We start from the raw sequence: 20,689 nt of genomic DNA on the forward strand, positions 1-20,689 counted from the left end.
TTGAAGCAAGAGTTCCGTACGCTTTCCTGGCTTTTTCTGAAAAATACAAAGTGGGCCAGCGCGAGTAGAAATTATATCTGAGCTTATTGGCAGTCCTAAATACATGATGGAACTAGATCCTATAACTTGTTGATTTCCAAATTTTCAAACAGCACCAGAGGAATCACTATTAAAAACAATAAACTCAATTTTACTAGAATTAAACGACAGGCCAGTCCCTTCATACATTTCATTAAGAATATGAAAATTCTCTTCAATACGAGTTAAAGATCTACTTATATTAAAATGTCATGTGCATAATTTAATAACGTAATATCTACACCACGAAATATAAAACTTGGTTTAACATACTTCTGCGCTTCTATAATGCTGTTATTATAAAGTAGAGGCGATGATACTGCACTCTGCCTAATATCCTTCATCATTTGGACTATTTGGGAAGATAAAACTGGACACTCATTTGACGGTATATTAATTTGTACTTGAAGATTTTTATACATATTTTTAAATGCTAATATCACAGACTGGTCAACCCCGCAATTAAGAGCCCACAGGAGTATCTGGGAATGAATCTTATCTTATCTAGAATATTATCTAACATAGCTTGATAGAGGATAGGATCAATCTTATTCCTATCTTCTCTAGTAATCCACTTTTTGGTTTAACCAGCATTAGCTGCTTTAATTGTTTTAAAACTGTTTATAATTGGAAAATGATCTGATTCGCAAACACTCTGATCTACATGAGAGTTGCCATGCGTCTCAATCATCGATGAACTTAACATAAAATCAAGAGAAGAGGTAGAGCCAGAATTAAGTGCATAAGTATAATCAGAATCATTGATGGTCAGGCACAGATCGTCACAGGAGGCTAACAATAATTGGGTTCTTGCACTATTATTATTTGTTACATCACAATTCATATCTCCGGCAAGAATACATTCGAAACCTTGACTAAGACAGCTCCTAATAGAATTAGAAAGCTTACTGCATGCCCCACTAAGTTTCACTTCAGATTTATTGTTTCTATAGTCAGTAGGCATATACACAGAGAAGACGATTGGCTTATGGATCTTAACAGCGATGAAAAAGTCAGATGTCTTATATAACACAGGGTTTAATGCGCCACTAACTAAGATGGCCACCCCACCAGACGGTTCACCTTCTACAGATGACTTTGCAGGAACCGCAAAAGCTTTCACTCCTCTGTTTAACTCGAGAATACTGGTGGCTTCTGTTGAAAGGAAATGTTCCTGTAAACAGACTATGTCATTTAAACACAACAATCTCTCCAGTAATGGTAGTTTTTTCATCACACCACCATTTAAGTTCCATGAGACTATGTGTAATGTATCGAAATTTATTGCTTAGATAGGACATAATGGGCTTCTGGACATTTAATACTGTAGCTTGGATACCTAACAGATCCACAAAGCACATTTTTGAGCATTTTGGCAAGGATTAGCCCGAGAATTTGAATGACTTCCACCGTACCTCGAGCAGATTGGAGGGCTGGTACAGGATTTAGCTGCATGACCGAATGATTGACAATTATAGCATTGCATAGGCTTAAATTTGAATTCCTTTACTAATAACCTTTCGTAACCAAAAATTGGCGAAGAATCCATTACAGAACTTAACTGAAGCTTGCTATCGAACTATATCTTAAAGGATCGAGTATTATCCATCTGTATTGCCTTAACACAATTTGGTATCATTGCACAAAGCTCTTCAGCTGAAATTTCATTTAGAACATGACAAATAATTCCAAAAACCGAAGGGCATTTTACTTTTGCATTTATTGTTGTATCTTTTAAACTCTCTGTTTCAGCGAGTGATTCCGCTGTACTTTTGTTGTTAAAAAAAAGTTTCCATTCAGTTTTTCTTGCTTTAAGATTCGACAATATTTGAACTATTATCTCCACATGTATTGTCTAAATATGCTTTTCGCGCTTTAGGGTTTGGTAGATCTTTGAAGGGATTCTTTAAGACTACAGCATATGACGATTTTGTTTCAGTAGAATGTTGCTCAGCAACACACGCACAGAAGGAGGAGGAACATGAGAAGAGGGACTAGACTCGACAAAGTTGTTAAACTTGACGCACAATTCATTTGCTTTTCTGGTAAGAGTAGCCCTGATCTCGCCTGTGATTAATGCTACTTCGTCGGGCTCGAAAATTTCAAAACGTGGCAGACAAGTCTTTTTATCTTCACAGGCAGGAAATACTTTTATTATATCCAAAACATTGTCTATAATTTTTGTTCGCACAGTAAGACGAGTAGAAATTCCTGCCAGAGGCCACAACAATTCTTTAGCGTTAACAATCGAATCCTCTGAAAAAAATTCCACTGCTTTATATCGTCAGAGTGATTCCCGGCTTTAATTGCCTGACAAATGTAATTCAGAATAGGATTCCATATAAGATTGTCGTCACTCATTATTGTAATAGCAGAAACACAGTTCACAATAGATTTACCACAGTCCTATATAAGCTTTTGTTTTCAATCTTATAGCTTAAACGTAATAATTTCTCCAATAAACAATCGGGGATTTTAGAGTGATTCAATTAGAGAAGTCCAAAAACAAGCTTAGGTCATGAGTCAATACGAAAAAAACTGGTTCTGCAGGTAGATCTAATTATCCAACAAATGTTCCAACGACTTGTTATCACCTCGAATGTACAAATGATACTTATCATGTACAAAATCTACAAATGATAATAGCAAATAGCTTTAAAGAATGAATGTCAAAAAATACCCATAAAGAGGTGTCACAGTTTATCCCAGATTTAAGGATCCAGTCAATACAAAAAAATAGTTTTTTTTAAGGAACCTATTTTGTAATTTTCAAGAAGGAAAAGAAGGAGGAGTTCCCTTATTTTTGTTCCAAGCTTAGAGGGAGCGGATTTCCCACCCCTGATATGCACGAATGGTCCCCATCAATTGTTTTTTTCTCCTTATATAAGAAAAACGGGATAAATTGTCCAACCCTGTTCTAAAGATTAACTGCTGTGAGGCCAGTGTGTAAATACTTCAATTAGTTTTATCTTATCCCTTTTCTTGACAAGAAAGGATAGAAAGACTACCAATTTTACTCCATATTATGACTGTCATTAAAGAGTCTATATCATGAAAATTTTTCCATTTCGAATGTTTGGAAGCTTTGTAATTATCCTGAAAAGTTTAGTTAATTAAATTCTACTTCTATGAATAATATACTCGATGTATTTATGTATTTTGTATATTATGCCTCTATCCTGTTCTAAAAAGGAATAGTTTTAGGTAGTATTATTTATTTCCATCTTCGGCTCCTTGGTGTAATTTTTTTGGAAAATTGAAAAGAGCTAGTAAGGTAAAGAAAAATGTGTTGATCTGGTCGACGTTTTTGCTTCTTATTCTGTCCTTTTTCTACAAAACGCACTTAATGAGACATATTGTTTGCAATTCTGTTTTTAGAATAAACTTTATCTCAAGTACTTATTTTTTTTTTTTTTTTTTTTTAGATGTCAAAATTCCTTTGACTCTTTGCAATATTGAGGCTTCAGCAATGATAGCAGCCAATGTAGATGTCAAAATAGAAACAGATTCAATACCAATGCGTACTAAAGGAAGTGACACACCCATTTTGGAGTCAGTTGGAAATAATAGTAATTTCGGTAGTATCTGGCCAACTCCAAAGCAATGCCAATTGCCAGAAGGAAAGGCTGTTGTTGTATTAGACAAACTGACTCCAAAATTTGTGAAAGACGTTGCGGGTTCCATATGGCGATGCTGCTTATGTGGTAAAATTGAAAACTCTCTTCTAATGTTAAGTCTTCACAAAAGTACTCGGTGTCAGCAACTGTCACAAATTGATTGTGACAGTTGTCCTGCGGTACTTTGGGATTACCTAGACTTTGTTGTCCATTTTATTGAACATCAAATAGGTAAGGAAAGAAGGTGTCCAATATGTCTTCATGAAAAAGTTGCTGATGTAAAGCAGCATTTACTTTTAAAGGGTCATTTATCAGCATCTGGGCCTGAATTGGAGCAACGATGTGGATTATGCAACAAAAAGTTTTCAAACACATCAAATTTGTTTACACGTCAAAGAATCCTCATGAAGAAAAGGCCATACGCCTGTAATGAATGCCAAAAAAAAATTACTCAGAATTCAAATTTGCATACACATCAGAGAATTCAAATAAAAGAAAAGCCATATGAGTGCAATGTATGCAAAAAAAAGTTTCCATACAAATCAAGTTTGTATAGACATCAAAGGATCCACACAAATGACAGGCCATATGTATGTGATATATGCAAAAAAAAGTTTTCTTGCAAGTCAAATTTGTATAGACATATTTTTTATTAGAAATATGACATGCTATGAATAAAATTGGTGTATTTTTTATGGGAAATTAGTTACAAATGGTGTGGTTTGTGTTCATATATGTGTCAAGTTTAGTCCTACTTTCTTTGAATTAAATTGCCTTTTCCGTGTTTGGTAGGTTATTTTTTAATAAAACACTATCGTTTAAAGTTTTTTTTTTTCAGTTTGTAAATAAAGGTTCTTTTTTGCGTATAAACGAAGTTTAATGCTGGTTTTGTTCTTTGCTCAGATTCTCCTTTAATATTAACCCAAGGATGTCTTCAACTAGTTTAACAGGTGAATCGTCATCCACATAGGGTACCACTACGAAGCTATGTTTTAGACAAAAGCATGGCGAGGTTACTTTAATGTTTAAATGTGTAATATCTTCTAATTTACAATATATTATAACTTATAATATTACCTAAATCTATAATCTATAATGTCCTCCTTTCCTTCTTTACCAGAGAAAGAAGCAAAATTACTTGTATAAAAAAAAAATATTTTTTATGCAATCCCCAAATTCTGGCCATCAACGCATCTTACCAGTAAGCTTAGTCAGTCATCGGCCACACTGAATTGAAATTAAAGAAAGTGCTTTACGCTCATTTTTCTAGGCTGAGACCCAGCCAAGCTTCTCCGGATGTGGGGGGCTCCAAATATTAGTCCTTAAATATCTGCCAGTATCTGTTTAGAGTCCAAATGAAACTATGGGCAAGAACACTCAAGAAAAATATTCTCGTCGTGATTCTACCAACACTTTTCCTGAAATAATTACGTAGAAACGTTTCCAAAATACACTGCCGTCAACTTCTCCAACACACGAATAGTCAACCACTGAGAATCTCTAGGAATACGTTCACTCCTAGCAACTTAAATATATACCTAATACTTTTTGATAAAAAATGCGTTATTTGCTAGTCGTGATTCGCGGGATTTTCTTTTAGCTAAAATGTGGGACTTATGCTGAGCTACAAATTTTGATTGACAAAGAAATATAATTTTCGGATTAACAAATCTTCCCACCCTTTAGAAACTTGATTTTTTTCTATTATTTGGATTCTGAGCCAGTTTCAATTACTAAGTTTTTCTGTCACAATTTTTTTGGCAAGTAGTTCTTCTGTTTCTATATGCTGATGAGTTTATTGTTATTTCTAAGAGGTCACAAATGTGCAAGCAGAAAAAACTTAGATTCTTGAATTTGGTTCTGTCAGCAAACCCGGTCCAAGGCAAAGGACTTCGACTTTCTGACGTACCTGATAAGCTTGATGTCTGTGCTTCCCAGGGGTTGCTAACATTAGAACGAACCTAAAGAATAATTGGCGCATACTCTTGGCTACAATCAGCTAAAAAAAATTTAATTTACAGTTTAGGTGTGCATAAAAATCTTGACAAAGCCTATTCATAACGAATTAAGACCACAATAAATACATGGTACTAGTCTCTACAATGGCTATTGTTTTTTTCATTCGCAGTAATTCTAATCTAAAAAGGGGTGCTAGATGGATTCACCCCCCCCATGGCCATGAGGTGTGGATGAGACATTCTTTGACCATGAGGTGGAGGTGCGGATGAGGAAAGGGGAATCCTCCTCTTATACGGAATAAATTCTGCTAGTTTTGGGATTTAATATTACTCTTTATTTTCATAATAACAGCGTAGACCAGAAACAGGTACTTGTGTGGAATCTAGTACACACGCCAAGAGAAACGCATATAGAATGTCAAAGATGCTATTCAAAACGGGGTTTCCGCTAGCTAGTGAGTTGTTTTTCACTTCGTGGAAACTATTTAATCTTTAGTTTTTTGGGGTTGAAAGGTAAAAAAAAGGTACAAGGCTAGGTTAGGTTACGCATTTAATATATGCTATGCTTTACCGCCACCCCCTAATGTGCAAATATATAGCCCAAATTTGTTTCTAAACTATAATTTGTTACATCAATTTCTACCTCACTCTTCCGTCGCCTCTCCCTTAGAACTAATTCTGTGTTTATGTGATGGTTCAATGAGACCTGGATCTTTTGGTATTAAAATGCATCCTTTGAGGTAGCTCCCATCAATAGCTACGAGCCTGAGGAAGTTTGACTCATTTTCGAAAAAAAGAGAAAACACCCCTTAAAAGTCAAGAAATCTTGACTCCAAAATCACACCATCAAATTCAGCTTATCCGAGAACCCTCTTGTAGAAGTTTCGAGCTCCCATGAGAAATTCCCCCGCGGAAATTGACTACCAATTTCTGGACTACCAGTTTTGGTTTTTGACCATTAAAATTAATTAGAAGATCTGATAGCATCTATTGTTAAATTTTTATTTATTTCAATTCTGTTTTCCTCTTTTGGAGTTGAGTTATGATTGCAGATTCTATATTTGAAAATATTAAATCGGTGGCAACTGTATATGAGTTGTATTATGATGGAAGTACACAGAGATAACACGCTGGAACCAAGAAGTACCGTACGAGTAACTATTCTCCATGGACTCGGTCTGATACTGACCAGAGTAATTACTATCCAAAATCTTTGGGGATGGGCAGGGGCGTAGCTACAGTATTTTCATTGGACGGAGGGGCAAGAGGAGGTGCTATTGAAGTAGATGCAGTTAAAGCAGTAGTGAAGAAAAGTAACTATTTAACAAACACGCTACTTGATGAATTTAAAAATATTACGCAATACATTATAAGTAATACGCACACATTAAACAATCATAAATATAAGTGCTGGTGCTTCGATTTTACTAAAAGGGTCAGCAATGAGCTGCTGCAGGCGACAGTAGTATAGCGTAAACAAACTTTCGGGTGGGTGACTTTGAAAGTCGTATGCACTCGGCTTTTTTCGGCCAGACCACTTATGCTGCAGTACATTTATCCCCCTCCACTTCCTTCAACTCCCCCGCCCAGCACAGGATGTTCAATCTCATAATAGAACCAAGCTCTTATTCTAATAGCCTGGGTATCGCGCTATTCATTTGCTCGTAATTTTGAATGGATTTTGACTCTTTAGGATTTAATTTGTTGTACTAAACTTTAATATGTGTGATTTGTTAGAATATTATTTATGATTTTTTATTAAATTAATTTTTTGTGGGTTAGCCGATTTATATTAATAAATAGTATTGATATCATCGGGTCAAATAGAGCTGAACCAAATATCAGGCAGCGCAATAGCACTGTCTAAGGAAAGATACAGGATAAGTTAAAGTATTACCACAGATTGTGTAAAATTATATTGTGACATATTCCCCACATTTAAATAAGCGACCGTATTTCAAATTTGAAAGTATTCGACAAATAAAGTTAGAATTATTGATGTATCCGTTGGGCATTGTTTGACAAAGAATATCCAGAAAATATGAACAAATCTTGGCATCATTGCGGCAGAAATTTGGATTAATTAAAAATTGCAAGGGATTCCAATTGGAAGGGAAAATTGCAGTGGCGTAAATTCAGAAAAATTCTGGGGGGGGGCAAGATTTTTGCCACCTCGCGGAAGAAAATTTGCAAATTTTCACTTTTACTTTGTGAGGAAAGTACAAAACTATGCTGATTATATTCTGTTAAAAAAAAAGAAAAAAAGTTTGAATTGGTAAAAGTTTCTGATTCAGAGCGAGTGGATGGCTTGGAAAGAGCATTTCCTGCCGCCAAGTAGCGGATATTTTTGAAATATTATTAAAAACTGTATTATCCCTTATATTGGACCTCTTAGACTTCTTTTTAGGGAAGCAAATTACTTAAAAACATATATTGTGCTGTGAAGGATCTAAGCCAAAAAAGAAAATTTATAATTAGGAAATATCATTTTGTTTTGTTAAGAATTGGCTTGAGTGAAGGCCTAGAACAGGGTTTTTTGGCGCGAAGCGCAGTGGCGGAAATGAAAAAAACCTGGGGAGGGGCAAATTCCATGTCTCAATAGGCAGCCTCAAGTGGGTTGAATTAGCAAAAATCCAAGGAAGGGGAAAATCGAGCCAAATGAAGTGGTAGCCAAATTAAAATTATTTGGGTAAAGTTTAGAGAACAATTCGATATACAAAAATTTAAGTACATAAACACAATTAAGCAAATAAATCATAAATTTGTCTGCATCACGACTGAAGTATCCAGAGAGAGCCACTATTCTCATGGGAAACGTCGTTGCTTCAGGGAAGCAAACTTGTCGACGGCAATGTTATTATCTATCTTTTTCGCTTTTTCCGGCTGGGTTGCTATAACTAACAAATCGCTAAGTCGCTCATCAGTCTTGGTTGTTCTGAGATATGTCTTAACCCTCTGAAGCGTTGAAAAAAATCTCTCGTTAGAGGCAGTTGAAAGGGGGAGCGTCAAAGCAATTTCGAAAGCTTCCGAGATGACAGCAAAGGCGTCTTTGTTCATGTAGAGGTAGGCAAGAGCTTTTGATGGGCATTCTGGTTTCATCATTTGTAAATAAGATTTTGCCAAGGCTATCTCCGACTCAAACTTCAACTCGTTTACTAATAATGTAGGAAAGTCACGTACAAAGTCTTGTATTAGACGTTCATCCAGGAACTTCGGTGAACTTGGCTCAAACGCTTCTAAGCCTTGGATTACTGAGGAGTTTTCACCAAACCTTTGTCTCAGCTCCGAAGTTACTCGGTCGACTATGAAGTATAAAATGCCCGACCTATAAGTTTGAAAAATGTCAGGATCCTCTTCTGTTCGATTTCTTGCTCTGGCACCGACAGTGGTTTCGACGTAAAAATCGAGAAGGCGTCTGCTTATAGCAACCGAGCGTCTAGGCTTCTCTATTTGGATTGAGAACTGCTTGCATAAGCTTTTCGTTGCTTCGACCATCTTAAACCAACGCTCTTCAGATCGGAGCTCTAGAACCTGTTGTTGAACTGCTTGAAGCCGAGAATTTACATCTGAAAGAACGAGGCTCTTGGACTGGAGCTGTCTGGATGCAATATCTATCCGACCAAGGATACTGCTCATTATTTCAAGAATGAGCAAGAATTTGGCATCAATTGTTGCCAGCAACCCAGAAGCTTCAGAACGGTCCTCTGTTGAATTGGCTTCATCCGAAATAACCCTTAATGTTTCGAGAATAGCACCTAAACGTGTCCGGATCTTCTGAATTGAGGAAAACCAATAGCGCCATCGAGTGTCGGCTAGCCGCTCGAGCTCAATCTTCTTTTCTCCGCGTTCTTGTTGGGTTCGAAGGAAAAGTTCGTGACGTGGCGCACTTCGGCTGAGAAAGACGTATAATGCCTGAATGCAAGAAAAGAAATTTCTAACCTTCGGACAAGAAGCTATTGACTGCACAAGCACAAGATTTAGGCGATGGGGGTGACAATGAATATACCTAGCTTGTGGTGCAAATCCTTTAAGAATAGCCTGAACACCATTACATGCGCCGCTCATGACGCTCGCACCATCATAGCATTGAGCCACACAGGTGCTCCAATCCAGTTTGTGCTTTTCAACAAGATCCTTGATTGCATTAGTAAGGGATGCAAAATCTAATTGTTCAAGATGTGTACTTCCGAATGTCTCCTCGCAGATGATAGCATTACTATCAATAAACCGAATAATTAAACCAAGCTGCTCTTTTTTCGACAGATCTTTCGTTTCATCTGCGCAGATTGCCCAATATTTCTTAATAGAGCATCTTGTTTGTTCTTGCAAGAGGTCAGCCAGTATGCTTATAAGACTATTTTGGTAGTCGGGACTCAAATAGCTTCCATACCGACGTTTTAGTTTTTGCTGAAGATCCGGGTTTCCCTCTGTCATCATTTCTAGCATTTCTATCAAATTACCTCGATTGTGTGAGTCGTCGTGTTCATCATGACCTCGAAATGGGAGCCCTTGGCGTGCTAGGGCACATGCCACTTTTGCAAGTGTGACTATATGCAGGCGATTTTCCGCTATGGCTTCCTTCCGATTTGAATAGAGAGTTGTAGCTATTGACTCAGATGTGCCACACTCAATTGTTTTATATTTGGTCCAGCTGCGATTTGCTTGGTTATGAGCTTCTGAAGCCTCGTGTTTTTCAATCCTTTCTAATAGCTTTTTCCAGTTATTCATTCCTGTGTCGACAAACACTACATTATCAGAAGTATTTTCATGATTTCTTGTTAAGGAAAAGTGCCGACAGCAAAAGCAGTAAATGGCGTCTTCTTTAATAGAGTATTCTACCCATGGTTTTTTCTCATAGGCTTTATCAGAAAAACGACGACCGTTTGTTTTGGGGTATACGGCTAGCTTTGGCTGGTTGGGTGCCTCCCTTTTATGGAGGGAGATGTCAAGATTGCCTCTCAATATCGTATCCGATGCATCGGCTACACTTCCACCCTAGAAAAAAATCCAGTGCTTTCGCTTTTAAACATTTTAACTTTATTCAGAGGCCGATAGCTCTGAAAGAGCTGTTCCCTTAAATAGGTGTCTAGGAGACATATGGAATAATAGACTTTCTTAGTAAATTTTTCTAGAATTTCCAACGCTCCGCAGCAAAAAATACTGTTTTCAAGCCATTTACTTCCATTTATACAGAAACTATCGCCACTCTAAACCTTTTTTCCGTCGGTACAGTTTTGGTTTTGTTGGAAAACTTTCGTCGTGCTCCCCCCCCCCCTCCCCTAAAAAAAGTGACAGTGACGCCCCTGCTCCTAGCTTCTAATTAGCTTTTCTGCTAATGTTTAGTGTTACGTATTGGAATTTTGCCCTTAATAGTTTTCGTTTTTGTTATTTCATGATTAATAACGGGGTGGTCTATTAAATAGGGTGCTTTTTCTCTCATTTATAATAATAGCTTTATTTCCACCAAAATTGACGATAGCATACAAATATCTTTCGACTGATCATTTAATACGCTCTAGCATCTTCTGCATGTTTAAGCGCCTCCAAATGCTCAAATTCTCAGATTTTAGAATTCGGTAAAATAGTATAAGCTAGTCAACTGAAATTTAAGAGGGTTAAAATATATATATCGTTTTTTGTCAGTTTAACTACGAGTAGAATTTCCTAAATTAAACAATAAGATAATCCGAAAAAGAAACTTAGCAACTTAATACAACAAAACTGTCGTACTTACCTAGATTATCAGCAAAATCTTGGAGGGCAAGTCGTAAATTTTGTTTTAGATGAAGCACGCTGACGTGAAGCGAATGCCTCTCAATAACAGCCGATTTAACTTTAAAAAGTAGAATTTTTTCACGAAGCTGCAATTTTTATTCATACTAAAACTGTCAATTCAAATGTATTTTAGCTCTTTTTCATTCCCTTTTTGCGCCATACCCAGTTTCTAGGGTGAGAATATAACAAGAGGTATAAATAATGGTGAGCGGCTGCCTAGCAAAAATGGCTGGGCCTTAGGAAAGCATTTAATGCTCTTGCATTCTCTTAAGCTCTTCCAAAACTGGAAGATTTGTAGATAAATCTTTCTAATTGGTATAAGTGTTTGGCTGAATAATTTAAAAACCTACATAATAAGCTTTTATAACCCTAATGGCCAAACTTCAGATGCCAAGGATTTCTTTAATTATATAAATAATTCTAATATGTTAAAAAACATCATTATTTGTGGTGATTTCAATGCCCACAGCCTTTTGTGGGGGAATAAACCAGCAAATAAAGCTGGTAAATTTATTGAGCATATGACTTCAAATAATAATGAATTAGCTGTTGCTACCCCCCCAAACCTAAATACATATTTTAACCCCAAAAGTGCCAAATTCTCCACAATTGACCTACAAATTGTGTCTTTAAATTTTTTGAACAAAATTTACATAAATAAAATTGATAATCTGTGTACAGACCACTTTGCTATAGTTTGCTCCCTAAATGAACCTGCTGAAACTTCATCTCATACCTCCAAATATATCAACACTAAAGCAAATTGGTCTATTTTCCAAAATAAGCTAAATGATGAAATTACAAGTTTCACCAAAAGTTCATGCATTTCTAACACAACAGTTGACACACATGCTGAAGCCTTGACATCTTTACTAATAAATACAGCTAATCATGCTATCCCCAGGACAACACCTAAGAAAACATTCCCTAAACAAATTCCTAAAGCATGGTGGACAAATGAGTGCCTAAATAAATGGAAGATAAAAAAGGCAGCTAGGACAGAATTCATAAAAAAACCAACACCTACTACATATTTAAAAAAATTCCAAGCAGAATCTAATCTAAAAGGACTATAATAGATGCTAAATATAAATATTGGAATAATTTTGCAAATAATCTCTCCAGAGAAACGCATGAGCCAATTATACATAAAGTCATAAGCCACATATGTGCGAAAAAGACTTCTCCCAACCCACTCCTGTATGAGCTTATACATAATAATACCCATTATGACAATGCTATTGAAAAGGCTAACCTATTTGCAACTCTTTTTGTTAATAAGCTAACATCAAACAATCAAAGCAATCTGTCCACAATTCCTATGAACCCTAGTTACCAACCACGCCCAGGATCCGAGTACATAACTAATCCATTTTCAATCCAGGAATTGAATAATGCAATACATCATATTAGGTCCAAAACTAGCAGCAGCTATGACAATATACACCCTACATGGATAAAGAATCTCACACCTTCATACAAACAAGAACTGCTAAATTGTTATAATCACGCTTGGGCATCCTCTAGGTTCCCCAATATATGGAAATGTTCGTCCCTCCTACCAATCCTAAAGAAAAATAAACCAAAAGATAACCCTGAGTCTTATAGGCCCATAATGATTACACCTGTGATGGGGAAAATAATGGAGAAAATGATTTATCACAGACTCCTCTGGTTTGTTGAGAAAAATAACATGATCCCACACACTCAAACTGGATTCAGGAAATACCACTCCTCAACAGATGCTTTCATTTTGCTAACAAATGCAATAAATGAATCTTTCTCAAAAAATAATATCCTAGTGGCAGCTTTTCTTGATTTTGAAGGAGCATATGACAATGTGAACCACCAAATCCTTTTAAATAAACTTGCAAACCTTGGAGTACCTCCCAAGCTAGTATCCTTTATTAAATCCTTCATAGAAGTGCGAAGTTTCATTGTTTGTGTTGGTTCAGCCTCTTCACCCCAAAAGACAATATCCAAAGGCCTACCTCAGGGAGCAGTCCTCAGTTGCCTCCTATTTGCCCTATATCTCTGGGACATGAACCTACCCCATACGAATCTACAATATGCTGATGATCTGGTGCTATGGTCATCTGGCAACACCTTTCAGATAGCACAGTCAAATCTGCAAAAGTCACTTTTCCAGTTTGAAAAATTCTCTCAACATTCAGATTTACCCATTGCACCCACCAAGTCAAAAATAATCCAATTTCACAGGAAGCGAAACCATGTTAATGCAAAACTAACTCTAAATAAAACAACTCTTCCAGAAGATAATAATATTAATTACCTAGGTCTCATGCTTGACCAAAAACTTAATTTCCACCTCCACATTTCAAACACAATAAAAAAATGCTATAGAAAAGCAAATATACTAAAAAGACTTCTTTCCAAACCCTGGGGTTGTAAGGAGAAAACCTTACTCCAGTTTTATAAATCACATATAAGACCCCATATTGACTATGGGCTCATTGTATATGGTGCATGTGCAAAGACCCAGATGCAAAAAAATTGAAACAACACAAAATGATATAATACGTCTCATATTTGGTCTTAGGAAACCCACAAGCACCAAGTTTCAGCTTATGGAGAGTGGATTAACAACAATAAGGGATAGACGTAGCTTTCTCTTGATAAAACATCTTACAAAAATTGAATCAAATAGCTCACACACATTACATAATTGGTTAAGAAATCCAGCCATATATAGAGGTATTGCAGATGAGTATGCCAATATTCAAAAGAAGTTCCCTGTACCAGCAAAGTCTATTGCACCTACTTTCCCCCAATCCCCTCCATGGAATTGGTCATCTCCCATAATAAATACTGAATTTTCAAAATGGAATCAAGATTTAACCCCCATTGCTTTTGTTCAGAAAAAATTTGCAGAACTTAATACAATTACCTATAAAAATCACTTCCAAATGTTTGTTGATGGGTCAAAAATGAATGAGAAGGTTGCAAGTGGTATTTTCTTTCCTCACCTGAAAATTGCAATGGGCGAGAGATTATTTAATAATTTATCTATAATGTCTGCTGAATTAAATGCCATAATCATGGCATTAGAACACCTTAAGCAAAACCAATCTTTGATTGAAAAATTGAATAATATTATCATCTATTCCGACTCTTTATCAAGCCTTGAGTTGCTGGCCTCAGCTCCTCAATATAAGTTGGACATTGACACTTATCATTGTCTCAGTATTATTGATAATCTTGCTTCAAGTGGCATAAAAACTTACTTTCAGTACATTCCTAGCCACTCTGGCATAAGTGGTAAACATCAGGTTGATAAAATAGCAAAAAATGCTATAAATATTGACCAGCCAAGTGGGAGACCAATCCCAATCAGAGATATTTACCGATGGAGGCTATTAGATATTAATTTTAATAAGATTAATCCAATCCTTTCCCCCTTTCCCAATAAGTATCTTTCTAAAATTTATCATAGAATTCGTTCTGGAACAAATGGACTAAATGTCCTTGCATTCTCATATAAGATTTCTAATTCAAGTGGTTCAATTCCCCTGTCCCCTCTTTGCAGGCATTGTAATATGAATAATGAAACAATTGACCATTGCCTATTTGAATGTAACATGCTGACGTCTGCACAACATACCTTGCTTTCTAAACTGTTAAAATACTTCAAACACCACAAAATCCCACTATCAGTCAAGAGCCTAGCCAACTATACCTGTACACAGAGCATAGAAATCGACATCTATCATCTTATATTTGAACTCCTAGAGTCAAAAGATCTGCTGAAAGATATCTGAATATATCTAATAAATATGAGGCAATCAAGCCAGTAGCTCTGTAGCCCACAGAGTGAAGCAGAAGGAAAAGGGCTAAATAGTATTACTGAAAAGCCCGCCTGCTGTTAAATAGAAGAAGATCAAAAGACGGAGCTAATGAATGCTCCAGAAACGTTGAAATAAACAACAATTACATTGTCATTCCTTATCATTCCACAGTTTGTATGTTTTTTAATGGAATGATTGTAACTTTTGTTAACTAACAGAGAAATGTGCGATTTTATCTAGTTTTTTTAGAATTTTCCGCAATTTTCAAAAAATCATAACACGTCTGTGTTGGTAAGTAAATTTTTATGCTGGAAGTGCAATATCCTCCAAAAATGTGTAATTAGTCTCAGTTAACAAGTTTTTTTTGTCATATTTACAAGTTGAATCAAACAGTACGTGTAACTAACTGTAATTAAGAAGCGACCCGGCTCAATGGTAACCGAAACTCTAGAAAACGGGTTTTTGATACCAATAGATACATCAAAAGAATCAAATTTCAATGCTGAATTCAAATATATTACTTTCATCAAGTTTAGTGCTACCCATCAAAAATTACGTGCCTGAGAAAATTTGGCGGATTTTCAAAAAAAGGGGGAAAGACCCCCTAAAATTTATAGGACCTTAATGAAAATCACACCATCATATTCAGCGTATTAGAGTACCCTACTGTAGAGGTTTCAAGCTGCTATCTACAAAAATGTGGAATTTTGCATTTTTTGCCAGAAGAAAGATCACGGATGCGTGTTTATTTGTTGTTTTTTTTCCCAGGGGTGATTGCATTAATCCAGTGGTCCTAAAATAATGTGGGAGGGCTCATTTGAGTGAAATCAAAAGTTCTATTGCCCTTTTTAAGTGACCCAAAAAATTGGAGGGCAACTAGGCCCCCTCCTATGCTTATTTTTTTCCCAAAGTCACCCGATCAAAATTTTGAGATAGCCATTTTGTTCAGCATGTTCAAAAATATGATAAATATGTCTTTTAGGATGACTTAATCCCCCGAAGTCCCCAGGGGGGGCTAAAAGTTATGAACTTTACCCAATGTTAACATGTAGTATTGGTTATTGGGAACTATACAGAAGTTTTCAGGAGGGTTTTTTTCTGGTAGTGGGGGGAGATGGGTCGGGAGTTATGTTGGAGGATCTGTCCATGAAGGAAGTTTTCATTGGGGAAGAAAAATTGCCATGAAGGGGGCGCCGGACTTGCCAGCATTATTTATGCTAAAGTTTGAGCTAAAGTTTTGACTCTGTCTCACAACTTTATTTTGTGAGAAATTGCCATGAAGGGGGCGCCGGACTTGCCAGCATTATTTATGCTAAAGTTTGAGCTAAAGTTTTGACTCTGTCTCACAACTTTATTTTCTAAAACAATAAAAAACTTTAGTGTAAAGAGCGAGGCGTTGAGGAGGGGACAGCCTCTTTCATATACGGAATAATTTCTGTTCGTTTTAAGTTTTAACGTCGTTTTTTACTTTCAGTTTTAAAAGCTTGTTTTTTTTTATTTAATTTCATTAATGGTATCCTAGAAGGGTCGTGATTATACCTGGTTGATAACAAATTATGCGATATGAAAACCTGGTGCTGAGTTATAGCCAAGTAAAGTGTTGTGGGAACAAAGGTAGTCCCGCACCCTGTTTGAATTAATCATCCTTACATTTATGTGAAATTCTCTGTACGATTCTGGAAAACTTATAAAATTAAAAGAAACTTAGCTTAGAGTAGGCTATAGTGGAGGGGTTATATTGGGTAAAACCTCCCAGTGCGTAGAAGTAGAATTTCTCAACCCACCTCGTAAAAATCAGCGTTTAAGTCAGGTACAGGGAACCTATGCTAGGTAAATATGCAACCTCAGACTGGTTTAGCCTCGTAAGTTGGGGATAAAAAGTATCAATCAAGCTTTTAGACCATAATTTTAGCTCTTCAACGGAAATTAACAACCTCCCTTTGCCACACAAGGTCAGGAGGCTTAAATTATAGTTTGAAGGTTAGATTCACACTTCTATTACCACGGCACTAGTTTCTTGTCCGAACAGTCCGAGGTTGCATAGGTCCCTGTGATGAAGCTGGTATGAAGTATGTAATGGGTAAGTCAGAGGGCGTCTTTCAAAAATGTGGAAGTGCACTAAAGGGTTCTGTAATGTTGCCTGTTTGTGTGTCCTGTTTTTATGCTGCTTCTATGCTCAGTCAGGAAGAATGAGTCTGATGATTTTTTCCTTTGGTAATTAAATAGTGTCACAGCCTCTCCAGGTTGTGCTCGGTTGATTTGATTATTCTTTAGGCATATGCGTTTCCGACAACTCGTCTAGCCTAGACTCTACCGCCTAGACTCTAGGCGGTAACACTGTCTTGACTTTGAAATTTCATTAAGGTCAGAGTATTGTCTTGCTACATGGCTATTGGACTAGTAGATAACATTTCTGTAAAACAGATTGGCAAAATATGATATTTTGCCAAATAATTAATATTTAGAAATTTAGCTGATAATATACTGTAATTTTTCATCATTTTCTTTTGTTTATTGATCTAGAGAACATAGCAAAATCCAACCCTATATGCCAAATCGAATCCCCAAATTTGGTCCATTATTTGCTGGTTGTTACTTCCACTTTATTTAACAAAATCAGTTCCATTGGATTCTATTTACCTCTGAATGTTTAATATATTGCGGGTCCAGGTCTCTACCAGTTTTTGAAAAATCCCAAGCCCTTTGTGGGAATATTTTACAAAAGTATCGGCTAAGTCTGCACTACGCAAAATATGCAAAAAACGTGTTGCTACCTCTGGAAATACCACCAATATTAATACTCATCTCAAGACAAACCACAAAAAAACAATACCAAAGCATAAAAGGAAGTACCTCGGCCGGGGCTGCCAGTGTTAACCCTGATTCTGATGCGTGTCCATCTGATGATGAACATGATTCAAGTCAAATTGTCCCATCACATAGACAAAACTCAACCAGACCTTTGAGTCAAGCTAGTGACCCTACCCAAGTTACCCGTGATAGAAGTGACCAGACTGACTCAGGAGCACCAAGTGCAAAGCAGCCGAGAATTGACTCGTTGTTACAGACCAAGTGCAGTGCAAAGCACCCTAAAACTGTAAAAATGAACAAACTGGTTGTGAAATTCATTGCAAAAGATATGCAACCCCTCTTTGTTGTTTCAAATCCTGGGTTTATTGATCTGGTGCAGAGCCTTGACCCCAATTATACTTTGCCATCCCGAGCTAAAGTGACAAGAGATCTTCTCCCTGAAATCTATGCTGTAGAGAAATTGAAACTGCAGGAGGCGCTAAAAAAAAGTACGACACGTTTCCCTTACCACAGATATATGGACCTCCCAGGCGACTGAGAGTTTTATGGCTGTCCCTGTACGTTCCATTGATGAGAAAAGCTCCCTCTGTAGCAACGTGCTTGCTACTGTGGAAATTGAAGAAAGGCATACTGCTGATGCTATCAAAGCTCATCTTCTGAAAATTGCCACTGAGTAGGGGATTAAGGAAAAGGTTGTAGCTCTAGTTACCGATAATGGAGCAAATGTGGTACGGGCTGTAAAGGATGCTGCATCTGTTGTAGGTAAAGGCTGGAGACATGTTTTGTGCTTCGCACATACTCTGAATTTGATTGTGAGGAGTGCTATTGATGATACTGCTGACTTGTCACCTCTTGTCCAAAAAGCTAGGAACATAGTCAGCTTTTTCAGACGTAGTGTTGTAGCTGCCGACAAGTTGCACCAGGTTCAGATCACTATTGACAATGTTTACACCAAAAAACTGAAACCTGATGTGACTACTAGATGGAATTCGCTCCTCATAATGTTGCGTAGTCTACAAGACCTGAAAGAGCCAGTAACAAGTTCGCTGGCGCTTCTCGGTAAAGTAGATCTCCTACTCACTGAAAGTGAGCGGGATGTTATTTCAAACGTGATCGCGGTACTTACACCTTTTGAAGAGGTCACAATCGAGCTCTCTTCTGAAAGCTATCCCTCCATCTCAAAAGTCCTGCCTTTATCCAAGATTTTGAGACGACACCTTGTTCAGGTAGATTGTGGTGGATTTTCAAATGTTGCCGAGGACTTCCGCAAGGCTTTGATGGAGAAAATGCAAGCTAGGCTTATAAGCCTCGGTCAGGTCACACCCGTGACGATTGCCACATACCTTGATCCGCGTTTCAAGAAAATGTATATTTCCCCTGACGATCTTGTCTCGGTTGAGGGCAAAATAGCAAGAGAGATGGATTTGGCCTTGCTGTCTGCTGAATCCGTAGCAGCAGGTACAAGTACCGCCACAAACCCCACGACACAGCATCGACAGGCTCATGACAGTTTGTGGGGCTCACATGACGAAGTTCTGGTAGTCAACTCAGGACGTGGTTCGACAGCAGCCGAGTCTATCATGGCTCTGCAGCTTTTTAACAGGGAATCTGTAGTTCCAAGAAAAACGGATCCACTCAAGTGGTGGAATTCTTGCAACATGGGCTCTAAGAAATATCTGTGCGAGATTGCCATAAAATTCATGTCTGTGCCCGCCACCAGTGTCCCTTCTGAGAGTTTTTTCCAAGTCCAATTAGTTGATCACCGAGTGGCAAAATCGACTCTCTGGGAAAAACATTGACAGGTTGCTGTTTTTGAATAGCCAAATATAGCCGCGTTTTTTTCTTGAGCCCAAGTAGTTTCATGTCTGGGTTTTTGTGATATTCTTTCATATAATCGAAGTTGGTTTTTTCATTGTTCAATGTTGTATTATTCGAAGTTTTTATAAAAAAAAAAATGATGCAAAATACTCTTTAACTTCGATTTTCGTTATTTAACTTTGGCAAAAGCAAGAGTGTATCGGAGCCAAAAACGGTTCCGAAATATCGATATCGATATATCGAATATCGAAAGTGAAAAAATCGATATATCGATGTATCGAAAAATCGAAATATCGCCCAGCACTGATTCACAATGCCACAATGCAATGCTTTTGACAATGTTAGAGAAAACACGAGGCTCCGGGTTACGCGTCATTTTGTATAAGATTTTGTAGTCGATAAGATTTGTATTTTTTTATTCGGATGAAGGATAAATAAGGGTATAATCTAAAAACATCTGGGGGGGGGGGGCAAAATCAGGTCTGGGGGGGGGGGGCAAAACGAGGTCTGGCGGGGCAACTGCCCCCCTGCCCCATAGCAATTTACGCCCCTGGAAAATTGACTCCTAGAGTTCGAAAATTACCTTCCACTCTGTACTTTTGTTGAAAAAAAAACGAATTCTATGATATTCTATGATGTGTCTAACAATTCTATAATGTGTATAATTCTATACACAATAGTTTTTCTTATATAAATCAGGATAGGGGGGGATATGAACTCCCGGAGGGGAGTTACACTCAATATCGTTTTTATGTATACAATTCCCTTCACAAGCAAAGCTCGGTCTACTAGTGATGCATAATAAAACTGATTACAATAGAAAAAG

General features: G+C 37.1%; 2 protein-coding genes across 2 annotated transcripts in view; one reads left to right on the forward strand and one right to left on the reverse strand.

Annotated features, from left to right (window-relative positions):
- The window catches only part of LOC148940986 (uncharacterized), a 44,402-nt gene extending 39,859 nt beyond the window's left edge, over positions 1-4,543 (forward strand). Inside the window, exon 4 of the mRNA XM_089105182.1 lies at positions 3,504-4,543. Coding sequence (XP_088961308.1) covers positions 3,504-4,351 — 848 coding nt within the window. The 3' untranslated portion in view covers positions 4,352-4,543. The remainder of the gene's footprint in view (positions 1-3,503) is intronic.
- Positions 4,544-8,458: 3,915 nt separating this feature from the next.
- LOC148940987 (zinc finger MYM-type protein 1-like) lies at positions 8,459-10,381 on the reverse strand. The gene has a single exon (XM_089105127.1). It carries the CDS (start codon positions 10,379-10,381, stop codon positions 8,459-8,461), a length of 1,923 nt encoding a protein of 640 aa, XP_088961253.1.
- Positions 10,382-20,689: the final 10,308 nt, after the last annotated feature.

The sequence above is a fragment of the Artemia sp. Qi Xiang Cuo genome, chromosome 19 (assembly GCF_049724085.1).
Source record: "Artemia sp. Qi Xiang Cuo chromosome 19, ASM4972408v1, whole genome shotgun sequence".
Classification (NCBI taxonomy): domain Eukaryota; kingdom Metazoa; phylum Arthropoda; class Branchiopoda; order Anostraca; family Artemiidae; genus Artemia; species Artemia sp. Qi Xiang Cuo.

What these genes read in the sequence shown, in the direction of transcription:
- LOC148940987 (XM_089105127.1), bottom strand. Translation starts at nt 10,381, where the DNA reads ATGAATAACTGGAAAAAGCTATTAGAAAGGATTGAAAAACACGAGGCT.